Source organism: Talpa europaea (genome assembly GCF_964194135.1).
Source record: "Talpa europaea genome assembly, chromosome: 8".
Classification (NCBI taxonomy): Eukaryota; Metazoa; Chordata; class Mammalia; order Eulipotyphla; family Talpidae; genus Talpa; species Talpa europaea.
Genome location: NC_140075.1, coordinates 21,186,096 through 21,203,646, shown reverse-complemented (window position 1 = coordinate 21,203,646; position 17,551 = coordinate 21,186,096). Strand labels below are relative to the sequence as shown.

The 17,551-nt window shown below is 36.9% G+C and overlaps 1 protein-coding gene across 2 annotated transcripts in view; it reads right to left on the bottom strand.

Moving 5' to 3' along the window:
- Positions 1–17,551, bottom strand: part of UBE2Q2 (ubiquitin conjugating enzyme E2 Q2) — a gene marked incomplete at both ends in the record, with an annotated part of 59,044 nt that overhangs the window by 524 nt on the left and 40,969 nt on the right. For both annotated transcript variants that reach the window (XM_084240861.1, XM_084240862.1), the window contains 4 exons: positions 1,542–1,608; positions 3,809–3,904; positions 4,329–4,377; positions 9,037–9,095. In XM_084240861.1, coding sequence (XP_084096987.1) covers positions 1,542–1,608; positions 3,809–3,904; positions 4,329–4,377; positions 9,037–9,095 — 271 coding nt within the window. The remainder of the gene's footprint in view (positions 1–1,541; positions 1,609–3,808; positions 3,905–4,328; positions 4,378–9,036; positions 9,096–17,551) is intronic.

Here is a 17,551-nt window from a genome sequence, read left to right as displayed (position 1 = left end):
ACCTAATTCTTAGTTTATTGCTCTTGTACCATAGTTAAGTTTACAAATACCCACACTTTCTCAAAGAAAGCACTTTCCATCAAGGCTTTGGAATGCAACCTGCAATGTTTACTTCAATAAAAAATAAGTAAGAGATTAGAACAAAGTTCTCTATGGAAAATGAAATGAGAATAAACCACTTACCGTTTGGTCTGAAAGTGCCATTTTGGAACAGTATGAATATACCAAGATTTATGGACCATCCATCAAGTTATGAAATAGGAGACAAGTTATCTTTGTATTTACTAATTTAGAGTGCTGGGAATGATTATTTTGACAACCTGGCCTTCCTCAAGCTTTATCATTTCCCTTTGCTGAAACTTGAAAATTGTTTAGAATATTTTCTTTCAGAAGCAATTACTGCAAGTGATGTTTGCTTTGTCATTAGAAGCGAATATCACAAGCTTAAGTCATAAGCTACTACATTTCTAGCAAATAAGACTTTACTGTAAATACTGCTCTTAAAGAAAACTATTTCCTATACATTTATTTACTCTGCCTGAAGCATCAGTTTCACTATGATGGCTATATAATTAGCATTTATTTGCAAAGTACTATGCATACATACTATTTTTTTTTTCTTTACAAGTTTAGCAACACAAACATCATGCCAATTTTAGATATGAGTATTTTTTAAGTACTTTCTCAGGGCCAAATAGCTAGGAAGTGACACAAAGGTCACTTGACAAGAGGTCTTCTAATTCCAAGTCAACTTGTTCATAACCTCACTATTAAGAGACAAAAACTCAAAACATGCATTGGGAATATAAGCAAAATTTAAAGTAAGGCCAATCAAGTTTATTAAAGATATTTTAATAAATTTTATGTATACACTGAAATGAGAACTATTTTTACTTGAATAGATAAATGCGTTAATGTCAAAAATCATTAAGAAGTCTCATGATCCTGATTATATTTATTTAGTTATAAAAGAACTCCACCTGTAGAGTCACCTGTAACAATTCGTGTCCTAACACCATACATTATAAGTGAGTAAAGTGATTCATTTCATTAATCTACTCAAAAATCATAACTCTGACCTAGAGGTTCTCAGGCTAAGTATTTAAGATTTTGAAGGAAGCACACACAGCATGTGTTATCCTCAAATTAAATGTTTTCACTGTGGTAACAGTACTGTATAAGTAATGAAAGCAAACACAGGAAAATAAAACAGGATGACTATTAACAGCACATTATGCAAAACATAAGAAAAAACTTGCTCAATTATACTTACCAGGCCTCCCTGGTGGCCTAGGGTTTGAGTCTCAGTGTGATTACCTCTACCGCCTGACTTTGATTCCCGGCCAGGCAGCTGGCCCACATATGGCACAGCAGACCTCTCCTGTCTCAGCCACTGCTCCCTGGCAGCATATTTTAGTAAATCTTCCTGTTCTGCTCCCTACTGTGAATCTGGTAAATCCCCTCATCCCCCCACACCTCTGGCCTACACCCTTGTTCTTCTGTGCACAAAAAAAAAGAAGTTGAAAAACGTTTAGACTTACCATTTTTCTCATGTATCTGTACAATGGAATTATAAGATTGCTGGGCTCTTGCTAGATTATATTGATTCTGAAAGAAAATTATACATTTTAAATCAGAATTGAAGGTTGATGAAAATTATTGCAAAGAACTTCTGGATACATCACCTCTGTGCTTAAAATAATCCAGAAAACAGAATTATATTTCCATTTCAAAAGGAAATTTCTTAATTTTGTTATTCTCTATCATTTTAGTATAACAAGGCCAAAAATGTACTCTGTAAAAATCTATAACCTTCACACCTCATTTTACAAGTCCTCCTAGCAGTGAATAAGTACAAAGATTTATAGTTCTAGTGGTCCTCTCCACATTGATGAATACAGTTAAAGGATACTATTTAGATATTAGTAGAATCCAAAAAAAACCCCCAAAAAACTACAAAATTTTACCTTCAGTTAAGAAAATATTAATACCATTTTGGTTAAAAAAATGAAAGAATGTCCACAAGTGGGACCAGACTATTCATTACTAACTGAGTTCCTCCTTGGTACTCTTAAAACAGTATTTAAGGAGCCAAATTTAGGACTAATTTTGACCCCATCAGGACGACTGACCACAACCTAACTTTCAATTAATAAATTATGAGCATCCTCACTAGCAGTACACACTTATCTGTCATAGAATTTGTTTGCTAATACACACAGCACAAGAATAAACAATGAGGGCCTCCCCTGGTGGCGCAGCGGTTGAGTGCTAGGCTGCGAAGCTGCCTGCAGCCTCTGCAGCGCTGGTTCAATCCCCATCCCTGGTCGCCGGTGAGGGTCCCACATGGTGCCACAGACCTCTCCTGCCACACCCGCTGCTCCCCTCAGCAGTGTATTTCGTCAGTCTGCCTGTTCTGTGTTCTGCTCTGGCTCTGGTGAATTCTCTCACCCTCCCATGCTTCTGACTGTACCCAGTGCTTGTATGTATAAATAAATAAATGATTTTTTTTTTAAAGAATAAACAATGAGTGAAGCGTCCTTCCCACTAACCTCCAAGCCAGTTTCTTCCCTCATTCATCCTTCTTTCACCCAAGTTAGATACTGTAGTTTCCTTATATCTTAACAAAAAAATTCATGTATAATCTACTGACATTAGCCAACGTCCCCTGCTTTTGCCTAACAATCAGCTAACAGCATGCTATAGACACCATACTCCCCCTTTTCTCACTCAACATAGCTTTGACCCTGTTCCTTCTTAATACGTAGAAAGTCTGGCCTTTCTCTACTTTTATCAGTGAAATATTCCATTGTTTTCAATATTTTGCTGTTACAATGAGATGTAAACAGTTTTGTACATATGTTTCAAGTACTGATACAAAGTTTTAGCATGGAGTTGCTGGATAAAAACATATATTGACCTTTGTTAAGTGTGAAATGTTGCTAAATTCCCTCTATAGGATTAATGAATGTGCCAGTGTGTTAGTTATGACTGTGCCACTACAGTCAAAGCAAGAGAATACTTCTTCAAATCCTTATCACATTTGACAATGTAACAGGTGAAAGAAGGACCCTCAATGTAGTTTTGATTTGCATTTCTGCTGAGTTAGGCTGAGAATGTCTCCATTGTTTACATATCATTTATTTCTATTTCAATAAAGTCCTTTTTACCTCTTTTTCCTACTTTCTAGAGTTGTCTTTTTCAATTTCTAACTGCTGTTTAAAAATAGCAAAACCAGGCCTCCCCTGGTGGCACAGCGGTTGAGCGCCGGGCTGCAAAGCTGCCCACAGCCTCTGCAGTGCCAGTTTGATACCTGGCCGCCAGCGAGGGTCCCACATGGCATGGCAGACCTCTCCTGCCACGCCCGCTGCTCCCCTCAGCAGTGTATTTCGTCAGTCTGCCTGTTCTGTTCCCTGCTATGGCTCTGGTGAATTCTTTCACTCTGCTGTAATGTCTGACCAATTATCTAACCTCTGTGTTCCTTCAGTTTCCTCATCTACAAAATGAGAACAGTAATGGCACTACTTTTAGGTTACTGAAGTGATTGAAAGGGTTAACCCAAGTAGAAAGTGTAGGGTGTAGCATGCAAATGCTCACTGGAAATTAACTGTTACAAAATGAACTCAATTTGGGGAAACTTCAAAGTACATACAACTTTTTACTTAGTAGTATATATACACATGAATAATGTAAAATTAGACATATTTATCTATAGTAAATATAATAAAGATTAAATGAACAGGAAGAAGCTTCATAAGGTAACAGGAAATATATGTTGTGGTTTATGTGACATTCTTAGCTAAAATACCTTATTTGCGCCAAACTGCACTCTGGCTTTGCCTTTGACTAAGGTGGCATTGATCTGCATGATGACTGATTCTATCGAGTAAGCACTGCTCCAGCCCTATAGAAGAAGAAAAAAAAAACACTTCTCTAAAACAATGGTACTCCTGAGTCCCACTTAACAAACTGTTATGTAACAACTCAACAAGAGCCAATCAACTTTAAGCAGTTTGTAGTCAAGAAGAGAAACTAAATTAATAGTTCCAAAATTTCACAAAAAGAAAACAAATTTTATATGCCAAACATGAGTAAATTATAACCTGAAGCAAGCATGACTAATACCTGTCCTAGCATAAATTAAGCACAAAATACAATGTCATTTTACTGTTCTATCTTAAATAGACTTTTCATTATTAAAAGCAAGTGCTATTAAAAACTAATTTTTCAGCAGGTTATATTATATCACAAGTATTCTGTTCAGAATCTAATCTACAGACTCAAAACACTATATTGAGGTTGAAAAATGTAAGAACTGTAATAGTCACCTGTTTTGTGAGAAGTTCCATACATAATGCTCCACCACCCAACACGTACCTTTAAAAGAAGAAACATACAAAGCTCGCTGGATCTCAGTATGCCTTCTTAAAAATGCTAACTTTAAGAACCATTACTGAAAAAAGGGATGCATAGAAGATTAAAAGATTACGTGCAAAAACGTAAAAGATTAGAACACTAAGTAATATAAAATTCTAATGTCATTACTATAATAGAATTGATAATGGTTTTTAGAAACAGAATACTTTAAGACTTTAAAAACAGCAGCAACTAAGAAATCTGGCCCTAAATATGAATTTCAGAGAATGGGAACATTCTATTCATGAAAAATTTCTTTCATGTCACACAACCAAGAGTTTTTCCTCTGACAATGGCACCAACTTTATCTATAATAATGAACATCTATATGGTATCCTATGACATAACTTGTTTTTATCCACTAATTTCTGAGGATATCAAATGGTTCTGATCATAGAGTTCCTCCTTAATTTCCCTTTCTAGTCCTGAGGACTGTGCTCTGAAACAAAGACAACTTCTGGGGATCTTCCTGAGCTCCCTTAGGAAACCATTATTTAGATCAAGATTTTTCGAACTTTTAGCACTTCCTCAAAATAACTTCAGCTGTTTCTTGAATGACATTTTAAACTTCAAAATACATTAAATATCAGGCCTAAAAATAAAATGAAGGAAATGATAATTATAGAAGAGAAACTGTACACACAAGACCACTGATTAGACTGATGAACATTAAGTCCACCACAAATGTTTATTGCCAACTTGGAATTTTGTCCATGCCTTTTCATTGTATGAAATTCTTTCTGCTTACTACTCTTTCAAATGCCTTATTTTCCCCCAGCAAACCTGGCCTAGACCATTCTAACCTGCTAGACTGGCATTCTAGCTAACCAAATGCATCCTCATGTTGACTCAACCAAATTACAGAGAAGGAATCTAACAACATCTACTGTAGACCACTATCAATAATATAACGAAATTTCTCAAAAAATAAAAATTGTTCAATAACTCCACCATCCTGGAGGATTCAAGTCATTGTCTCTCTTACTTGCTTGGGACGACTTTGGGAATTTTCAAAGTTAAGGTTTAAAGCGAAGGAAAGAGAAAAACACTCCAAAAATTAAATATGGGTGGAGAATCACAGGATTTTAAACTTCCTTATGCTTTCTTCTATGGACAAAGAAATCTATCTCCAATTCTTTGAGTTTTCCTTCTGGGTTCAAAGAATTTCTTTATAGCGAGCTTTAAATAAGCACTTCTTGATTTAACAGAATTAGAAAATCCAGGTTTTCCTCTGGATTTTGGTTTCTCCATAAATCTGTTACTGAGGTAACACTATGTTTTGTGATATTTTTGCTATTATTTTATTCTTTATTAAAGTATTAACAATACATTGCATTTTAACATCATGTAAGTTTCAGTCAACACCATTCTTGAATATTACACTTCATAAATGCTAAGGGCAAAGAGGGACTTATTTTAGGGAAAAGAAGGTATGTAGACAAGACTGAGTTACTGATTATCCCACCACCACCTTTTCTTTTAGCACCCACTCTTCATGTTGAGGGTCCAGAGTCTAGTCAGGCGGAAAGAAGAGAAGTAAATACATTTTCTACAAGCACATATAGCTAAATGTGTTTGCAAGCAAATAACAAATGTTTGTTGGATGTCTAACGAGAAGATAGAATTCTAGTAGATACATAAAAATCGAGGTAAGTAAACTCTTATTATCATCAGCATTTACACCTGTGAAAGAAGTAGTTGCTATTTTCAGTTTCCTACATCTGTACTGAATTACATTTGTTTTTATCAATATATTCTATACCCTTATTGCTCATTGTCTGCAACAAAGTTCCTGCTGAATACTGAGACAATTCAAGGACACTAGGAAAGAAAAAGAACAATCACAAACACAGGCATAGTGTTATTTTAAATTTTTTTATTAGGAAGTTCTGGCAAGAATGTCTGCTACCTAACCTAACCTCCCCATTCACAAGATCTGATGATTACTTAATGACATGGATGAGGGGACAACATATAACCATTACTCACACTGGAGTGTTACATGATTTTTATACATGACTTTTATTTTTTTAAATATTTTATTTTCTATAATTCTTACATCATTTTTCATTTTTGCACAATGTACGCATTTTTATTTTGGTTATATTCTCCATACAATTGCACCCCCCCCCTTATTTTCACCCTAATCCCTCCTCTCCCCGCGCCCCCCCCCCATAGTGTGTCTCTGGTTTATAGTTGCTTGTTGATTTTAATTTTTACTTTGTATTAATTTGTCTTTTTCCTGGTCCCTTATTTAGGTTTTCTAAATTCCTGCTATGAGTGAGACCATCCAGTATTTTTCTTTTTCTTTCTGACTTATTTCGCTGAGCATGATCCCTTCTAACTCCATCCATGTTGCTGCAAACTGCATGTGTTTATCTTTTTTTGATTGCTGAGTAATATTCCATTGTGTATATGTACCACATCTTCTTGATCCAGTCATCTATTTTTGGGCATTTGTGTTGTTTCCAAAGCTTAGCTATTGTAAATAGTGCTGCTATAAACATAGCAGCTTGACTACTACCTCACACCATGCACAAAAAACAACTCAAAATGGATTAAAGACCTAGACATAAGACCTGAAACCATAAAATGTATAGAAGGAAATATAGGTGAAACACTACATGACATGCACCTCAAAGACATCTTTACAGACACATCACCCAAAGCAGTGATAGTGAAGGCAAAGATAAATAGCTGGGACTACATCAAATCAAAGAGCTTCTGCACAGCAAGAGAGACTATACATGACTTTTAAATGATCAAAGAAGAGGTGAATATAAATTTTTTACAGTATATTCAAATTCCTGACAAAAAACACACTAAAAAAGGGAAGGTTTATCAGCCCATGGAAAACAGTCATAATCCTTCCCTTTTCTGAGGTTTGGGGCATGGATTCTAAAAACACAGTACGAAGAGGGAGAGAAAAGAAAATGTTGGCACTTATACCCAGACTTTTAAGAACAATTCCATTTAATACAGACAGAAACAACCCATGATTGTCTAAAGTAGAAATATTCTCTTTGTGGGTGATACAAGTACAAATAATACATTGCATTACATTCACAGATAAAGCATTTTCAGTTCCTACAAATAGCTCTCTCACAAAGAGATAAAAAACTAAAATAATTTTTATGTTTCTCTCTCAAGCATTATACCCTGGATTAAGCAAGGACAATCAACTATCAACTATCAGTGGCTCCATAAAAGAACTTGAAAAAATATCAGTGGGCATGTCTTCTGGAGGCCCAAGGCACTGAGACTCCAAAGGCACCCCAAATAACCCCTGAAGAGTGCTCCCAGGAGAAGCAAGCGTGACCACTATGCCATCATCACCATTCTGACCATGAGTCAGTCATGAAGAAGAGAGACGACAATAGCAGACTTGTGTTCACTGCAGTATCGAGGCCCACAAGCGCCAGATCAAACAGACTGTGAAGGAGCTCTGTGACATTGATGTGGCCTGATCAGGCTGATGGAGCTCAAGAGGCAGGTGTTTCACTGGCTCCTGACTATGCTGCTTTGGAGGTTGCCAACAAAATTGGGATCCTCTAGAAATAAACCCACAGATTTATGGTCAACTAATCTTTGACAAAGGAGCAAAGAATATGCATTGGAGCAAAGAAAGTTTGTTCAATAAATGGTGCTGGGAAAACTGGGTCGCTACATGCAAAAGAATGAAGCTTGACTACTACTTAACACCATGCACAAAAACCAACTCAAAATGGATTAAAGAACTAGACATAAGACCTGAAACCATAAAATACATAGAAGGAAATACAGGCGAAACACTACATGATATGCACATCAAAGACATCTTTACAGACACATCACCCAAAGCAGTGATAGTGAAGGCAAAGATAAACAGCTGGGACTACATCAAATTAAAGAGCTTCTGCACAGCAAAAGAGACAATAACCAAAACGAGGAGAAACCCCACCGACTGGGAGAACATTTTTGCACACAACACTAATGATAAAGGACTGATCACAAAAATCTACAAAGAGCTGATGAGACTCAACAACAACAAAGAAAATAATCCAGTTAAAAAATGGTCAGAAGAGCTAAAAAGAAACTTCTCTGAAGAGGAAATGCAAATGGCCAAAAGGCATATAAAAAAATGTTCAACATCACTTGTAATCAGGGAAATGCAAATCAAAACTACAATGAGATACCATCTTACACCAGTGAGAATGGCACATATTAAAAAAACTAGCAACAACAAATGTTGGCGAGGTTGTGGAGAAAAAGGAACTCTCCTGCACTGTTGGTGGGAGTGCAGACAGGTCCAGCCACTATGATCTAGCAATTCCACTCGTAGGTATTTACCCAAAGGACACAGAAACATCAATTCCAAAGAGCACCTGCACCCCTATGTTTATAGCAGCACCATTTACAATAGCTAAGCTTTGGGAACAACCCAAATGCCCCAAAATAGATCCTAACTTTCTCTGAACCTTCAATCACAATATATATTTGAAAAACATTTTTATGGTGAAATATATACAAATGGGGTCATTAAAAACTCTTTCTATAAACAATGTAATGGTTTCACTAGCCCTCCAAATTATGTGATATGATTCTAAAGCACATATCAAAGACAATAATCACTTAACTTACCCTCCAGAGAGAACAGGTAACAATACTCGAACAAATGGAGGATCAAATGGAAAGTTATCCTAAAAATCAAATAAGCAAATTTAATTAATTTTAAAAACAACATTAATACTACTTTACTTAGAAGATTTTAAAATAGTCTCTAAAGAATGTGTACATTTATTATCTGATGATGAGTGAGGATCACAAAAGTAAAAAGAGTACTAAAACATGAAATAAAAAACAAAACAAATAAATATTAAGTCAAGACCCAAAACAGAACACTGTTTTGGTAAACTTATGAAATACATGAAGCGGTTCTGCTTCCAAAACAACTAAAGATGGAACTATTTAAATACTATTAGACTACGTAATATGGATAAGTCCCTGACCAAGAACTATAAAAGTAGACACAAATATAACAATTAGAGAGCTAAGATCAGGAAGAGGGACCACCAGAAAGCAGGCCTTTAATGCCCACTTAGGTTTTCCTTCAACTACAAAAAAGGAGATCAGGAGAAGCGTAAAACTCACAAGGCCAGGAAGATAAAAAGCAGACATCAGCATTCACCAAGGAGCGACCCTTACAAGTCTCCACACTTTAGGTTGAGACTCTAAAGGACAAACTGTAACCTGCCCCGACAGAGGATGAAGTCCAGCTTTAAGTCATCTCAATCCCCAACTGGACTCAGGGGCCTTGCATGTAAGTGCCGAAACCTGGACAGCATCAAATATAAATCCTCTCTGGAGAAGAGTGTCATCCAAGATTTCAAATTAGCTTTCCAATTTTTCTTATTTAATATTTATCACTAACAGTAACCAGCTATACAAAATTAAAGACGTCAAAATCAGTAAACAAGAAGCCAACAAGAAACAAAACTACAAGGAATCAATGAGGTATCAGACATAGATTTTAAAATAACTATGCTGAACATATGCAAGCAAAGAAAAATGAAATTGAAATCCAGTCAGGCAGCTAAAATGAAAAATTCTTTTTTTTTTAAAGATTTATTTATTCATGCATACAAGAACTGGGGTACAGGCCAGATGTGGGAGAGGGTGAGAGGATTCACCAGAGACAGAGTGGGAAACAGAACAGGCAGACTGAATGAAATACACTGCTGAGGGGAGCAGCCTGCGAGACAGGAGAGGTCTGCTGTGCCATGTGGGAATCTCCCCAGCAGGTTGGAATCAAACCCACACTGCAGAGGCTGCGGAAAGCTTCACGGAACTGCGCTCAACCACCTGCACCACCAGGGAGGCCATTAAAATGAAAAATTCTTATGAACAAATGGTGTAAAATAATGGTAGATCAACAACAACAACAAAAATTATAAAATAAAATGTAGAAATTCTTAAACTTAAAATACAATAAATGTAATTAAAAACTTAATGGAGGAGTTTAACCACAATGGAGACATAGCAGAAGAGAAAATCAGTACACTGGGGGAATGAAACTAGGAGATTTAAAAAAGTTGAAAACATAGAACATAACAGTTATAGGAGAATGTACTGAAAAAAACAAAACAAAACAAAACAAAGATGTAGAGTCCTAAAAAAGAGAATGGAAAGAAGCAATATTTGGAGAGAGAATGTCTGAAAATTTTTCCAAACTGATTAGAGACTTCACAAGTTTAAATCACCAAAAATACTTTAAGGGAAACCATGGAAGCTATGATATGGAAACAGTATCTCTGAGGTTTTGAAAGGAAGTAATTTCTCACTTAGAAGTCTATATCCAGTGAAAATACTTTCAAAAAATGTTAGAGATATTTTCCTAGCAATAGACCCACAATAAAAGAAATTCTAAAGGACATCCCTCAGGCAGAAAATGATCATAGCTGGAAACCTGGATTATAAAGACGATGAAAAAAAGCAAATATGCACATAGATCTAAATGAGTATTGACTACATAAAAATGATGTGTGAGGTCTTCGCACTAAAATGCATGACAACAGCAGCACATATTCAGCAAGGAGTACGTGCTCTCATGTTTCTGCATTGATGAGAAGAGAAAAAAAAAACATAAATCAACAAGTTTACATTAAGCTTTGACAAGTTAAGGATATATATAGTAATTGTAAGGTTGTAACAGGAGCAATTCTCTTTTTCAAATTTTCAGTTTTCAAATCCTCCACCTGGAAACTGAGTTTCCAGAAGAGTAATTTTTTTGCTTAATAAACAGAAGCAAAGATGGTAGTTGAGGTAGCCAAGAGTGCCAGGGGTCAATCTCTTGTGACAGAGAAGGCTGCCCTTTATTTCCCTATAGCAGTGGGGCAGGGAAAAAGGATATTGAAGATGAAGACATGTCAGCTAACAAACATTTCTTTTATCCAATTATTTCCAAGGAACGCAAAAATATTTTTAACCAGTAGAATAAGCAGCATAATTCAAGCAATTGATTTTGAATAGTTATAGTTCACTTCCTCATAATGAACTGAAGTCCACCTCTTTAAAGTTTTACTAGTTCAAATGTCATGCCTTGTGTTCATCAAAAACAAAATCAAATTTGCTTACATAGCTTTCAAACAGATGAAAAATGATCATGATTTCCATGTTCTCCTCTGCAAACTCAGTTTAACCAGTTATCTTAGAACATGGAATCTCTTTCCAATCCTCACTACTATTTTCTTTTTCTTAATAGATTTATTTATTTATTTATACAAGAATCGGGGTACTGGCCAGATGTGTGAGAGGGTGAGAGGATTCACCAGAGACAGAGCGGGGAACAGAACAGGCAGAATGACGAAATACACTGCTGAGGGAAGCAGTGGGCATGACAGAAGAGGTCTGCTGCACCATGTGGGACCCTCGCTGGCGGGCTGGGATCGAACCAGCGCTGCAGAGGCTGCAGACAGCTTCACAGCGCAGCACACAACCGCCTGTGCCACTACTATTTTCAAAATGAACCTAAATTTGTCTAGATAAACCATTCTTAAAGTACTACTTCAGAATTCAACTCAATTAATTCAGATGTGGCCTGAAAATCCAGCCTATCACGTCCTTAAAAGTATCAACATCAATGTTAAAAGCAATAATATCCTTAAAAGTATATCAATACAGATTTAACCAATTTACTGACAAATCTAATCAGTATCATTCTCTCCTTCCCCATCTCTATTCCCATCCTTCTGTTATATCTCAAGTTCCATTTTCTTATTATTCATGACTCTCAAGTCGTCACTGTGGATATCTGATACCACAAATGGAGTTCATGCTCCTACTTGTAAGTCCTCCTTCTGAGTTATTCCTGCTATCCTCCCAAATCTGTGAATCCAAGGAAATCAGGCAAGATGGAAGAAGAGTGAGGACATTGGCTCACCACCCCCCACATATTTACAACCAAACTGTATGTAAATAAAAATAACCATTCCTGGAGGACTACCAGATGATGACTCTATCAAGAGGAACCAACTCAAAATGGGTTAAAGAACTAGACATAAGACCTGAAACCATAAAATATAAAAAGGAAACATAGGCGAAACACTACATGACATGCATCTCAAAGACATCTTTACAGACACATCACCCAAAGTAGTGATAGTGAAGGCAAAGATAAACAGCTGGGACTACATCAAATTAAAGAGCTCTGCACAGCAAAAGAGACAATAACCAAAATGAGGAGAAACCCCACCGACTGGGAGAACATTTTTGCACACAACACTAATGTAAAGGACTGACCACAAAAATCTACAAAGAACTCATGAGACTCAACAAAAACAAAGAAAATAGTCCAGTCAAATAATGGGCAGAAGAACTAAAAAGAAACTTCTCCAAAGAGGAAATGCAAATGGCCAACAGGCATATGAAAAAATGTTTACCATAACTTGTAATCAGGGAAATGCAAATCAAAACCACAATGAGATACCATCTCACACCAGTGAGAATGGCACTAAAAAAAACTAGCAACAACAAATGTTGGCAAGGTTGTGGAGAAAAAGGAACTCTCCTGCACTGCTGGTGGGAGTGCAAAATGGTCCAGCCGCTATGGAGAGCTGTGTGGAGACTCCTTAACCTGCTAAAGATGGAACTTCCATATGACCCAGCAATTCCACTCCTACGTATTTACCTAAAGGACACAGAAACAGTAATTCCAAAGGGCACCTGCACCCCTATGTTTATAGCGGCACTATTTACAATAGCTAAGCTTTGGAAACAACCCAAATGCCCAAAAATAGATGACTGGATCAAGAAGATGTGGTACATATACACAATGGAATATCACTCAGCATTCAAAAAAGATAAACTCATGCCATTTGCAGCAACATGGATGGCGCTGGAAGGGATCATGCTCAGCGAAATAAGCCAGAAAGAAAAAGAAAAATATGGGATGGTCTCACTCATAGCAGGAATCTAGAAAACCCAAATAAGGGACCAGGAAAAGACTAATTATAATAAAGTAAAAATCAAAATCAACAAGCAAACCAGAGACACACTACGGGGGGGGGTGGGGGAGAGAGGAGGATTAGGGTCAAAATAAGGGGGGGGGTGGGAATTGTATGGGGAATATAATCAAGATGACAATGCGTGTATTGTGCAAAAATGAAAAATGATGTAAAATACATAAAATTAAATTTAAAAAAGAGGAACCACAATGCAGAGAGTAGGAAAAACTGAAATTTAGTAGTGTTTAGAGTATTACAGGGCAATGCAACCCAAGAGAGGGAGCAGCATCTGCTCTACTGAATCTCTCTATTGTTGACCTCAGAAGCCACAGACTGGACTGGAGGGGAAAGCACATAGTTGGTGGGCCGGATGGGGGAGAAAACTATAGCAGTAGGGGAGCAGAGGATGTGCAACAAATAATGAACAGTAGATTTGTGCTTGCAAAGGCAGACAGCTAGATAGCAGCCAGGCAACCAGAGCAATAAGGTGAGATATCCCTCATCCTTGAATAGGGGAGCTTGTGGACAGAGGATGGACAGTCTTGGTGACTGCCAGTGTAGGGGTTGCATAAAGTGGCGATTATTAGCTTCAGCTTGTAATTCCCATACATGAATAACTGAAGCCCTAACCAGAGGAGAAGGCCAGACTGGGTCACCTGTGCTGCAGATAAGAATCTTCTCTACAGCTGGTAGTGGTGTTATGCAAAAGCCTGCTTCACCTCCACTGGGAGCTAAAGCTGAGATAACTACATATGGGTGCATACTGCCATTAACCAAGTCTAAAAGCACCTGTGCAAAAAAGAGGGCTTTGTGAAATACTGAGCAGTCTTGGCAATAGGAACAAGCACCCCAGGGCAAGGATCTGTACTTGAAAGGTGAAGGGAACAAACGCCAGCATTAACTCTGTCCCAATCACAACTACAAGAAAGATTGAGAGAGTCTGCAAGGAAGGCACTCTTTTTTTTTTAAGGCACCTGCAAACATAGAGAAACACACAGCCTTCATTCACCTGTAATCAGAACTAGTTATGTGTGTGGTGGGGGGGGGTGGAGGGAGTGCTGGGTAAATACTCGTTGTTAGTCGCATAACCCATGAACCACAGTTGCAAGGTCAATGTTAGCCTGACACTTTCATGACACTTTATCTGAGGAATTAGCTTAGGTCACTGTAGATCCTCCCTACCCAACCCAGGCATCTGCAGCACCACTAGCAGCAAATTCCTGATACACTGGTACAGATCTCTTACCCCCTGTTGCCCACAGAGTCCCAGTCATTCAAACAGGCACAGAGGCATCACTCAACAAAACAACAGACACCCAAGGAACCTGGATAAACAATCTAGTATTAGATTCTGCAACCTATAAACATAACGTAAAGCCAATTCACCAAGACAAGAAAAGAAAGCCCTTATCTCAATCCATCAAAACTAAAAATGAGGAGACAGAGCAACATACCACAAATGATAGAACAAAAAAGCCCTCAGAGAAGTCCAATCTAGCAGAACTATGGAACTTGCCTCATAAGGAGTTTAAAGTAAGGTATAATCATGCTTGTTGAAATAAGCAAAAGAATGGATGACCAAAACAGGAACATAACATGCCTTAAATTAAATTAATGAAATTTAAAAAAACCATAAATGAACTAAAAAATGCAACAGAGGACCTTAACAGTAGACAAAGACAAGTAACTGATAGAACCAGTGAGTGCACAGTGGTAGAAAACATACAAAAATGCTAGCAGGGAGAAAAAAAATCAGAAAGAGTGAAAGCCATGGTAAAAGTTCTTTGGGAAAATTTAAGAAGGAACAATGTCTATATCATGGGTGTCCCAGAAGGAGATAAGAAATTGGCATTGAAAAAATATTTAAAGAAATACTAGCTAACATTCTCTCTAACCTGGGAAAGAGCCAGATATCCTGACCCAAAAGGCCTAAAAAGTCCCAAACAAAATAATGCCAGAAAGATACACCCCAAGGCATATTATAATAAAACTGCTAAAAACTACTGACAAGGAGAGAATACTAAATGCATCCAGATAAAGAAGAGACACATATAAGGGTATACCTACCTATTAGATTACCTGTGACTACTTGGTGGAAACCTCGCAGGCAAGAAGGGAATGGTAGGAAATATTAAAAGCCATCAAAGAAAAGGATTTCCCACTTAAAATACTTTGTCCAACCAGACTAGCATTCAAGACTGGAGGAGGAATCAAGAGTTTTATAAAAAAACAGAAATCAAAACATCTTTAGGGATTCATCCCTAAAGCAAGGAACGTCCCAACACAAGGAGAACAAGAGAGAAAATAAACAACTGGGACTACATCAAACTACAGCAAAAAAGCTCTGCACAGTGAAAGGAACATAACTAAAACAAAAAAGAGATCCTACCAAAAGGGAGAAAGTATTTGCACACCACACATCTAACAGAGGACCAATATCGAAGATCTATAAAGAACTCACAATTCAACAAAAAGAAAACAACCCAATTGAAAAGTGGGTAGAAAAACTAAATAAATATCTCTCCCAAGAAGGCAGAAGACTTCAAGCAGGCACATGAAAAAATGCTCACAAGCACTTACAGAAATGCAAATCAAGGTCACAATGAGATGCCATCTCACACTTGTGAGAACGGCCTAATATTGAAAAGACCAGAAGCAACAAGTGCTGGTGAGGATGTGGAGGAAAGGGAACCTTCCTACTCTGCTGGTGGGAATGCAAACAAGTCCAGCTTTTATGGAAAGCAGTATGGATGTGTCTCAAAACACTGAAAATGGATGTGCCAGATGACCCACTAATTCCACGCCTAGGCATCTACTTAAAAAATTCAAAAACACTAATTCGAAAGGAAGCTTTCATCTCCACACTTACTGCAAAGCAATTTATTATAGCCAAATTATGGAAAAAACCTAAATGCCCCACAACAGATGAGTAGATCAAGAAGATATGGTATATACACAAAATGGAATATTACTCAGTGATCAAAAAAGGTAAACTCATGCCATTCCCAGAAAAATGGATGGAGCTGGGAAGGGATAGTGCTAAGTGAAACAAGTCAGGATGAGAAAGATAAATAGGGTGGTGTCACTAACATGTGGAATATACAGTAATTGAACTAAGGGTCAACATGCTGAAAAATAAACCCCTGAAAGCTGACTATAGAACTGAAGCATCCATAGGGGATGGGGGAGGGGTAATGCATGGGTAAGAACAAAGAAGCAAGGAAGCATGGCAGGTGATGTGGAAGTTGATGCACCATGGTGGCAAAACTTGTTGTGGGTATCCAAATACTATCTCAATAAAAAATAAAATTAATTAAAAATATATAAATAAAAGAAAAAACACATCATCACTATCAAACCAGTCTTGAAAGAAATACTAAAAGAATTATTGTACAATAAATTTAGTTTTACCCATTTCCATCTCTATATAAACATGTTTTGGGATTTGATTTCTCTTTTTTTTTAAAATCATAATTTTTTGAAAGAGGACAGATTTGTTTTTTTTTCCTACCATCATTCTTTTTACTCCCTCACTCTTCAACCTCTCCCATTCCCTCTAATCTAAGAATCCTGGGTTTGGTTATCAATCTCTGTTGGTTTGATTATTTTGCTCTTGTTAGCACATCCCTTTTGTTTCTTCATATTGTTCATTTATATGAAACTGTACAATATTTGTCTTTAACTTTCTTGGCTTACATCACTTTGCATAATCCCACTTCATTTCATTTTGCTATAAATGATATTATTTAGGTTTTACTCTACTTTTTTTTGTGTGTACATTACATCTTCTTTATCGAATCTGCTATCAGAGAGCAATTAGGTTGCCTACATATCATTGCTATTGTAAACAATGCTACCATAAACATTGTGAAGCATAATTTTTTGAGTTGGTGATTTCATGTTCTTCACATAGATTCTCAAAAATGGTTGCTGGACCATATGGTATTTCCATTTCTGTTTTTAAAAAATAAGTCCAAACCACGTTCTGAAATAGCTGCACCATTTATATTCCCGCCAATAATGTATAAAAGTTCCTTTCTTCACATCCTCTTCAGTATTTGTTGAGAGGCTGGTGGTTGTTTTTTTTTCCCATTTATTTGGTAGAGACCATTTTTATCAGTGCAGGCTGATACTCACTGTAGTTTTGCTTGCAT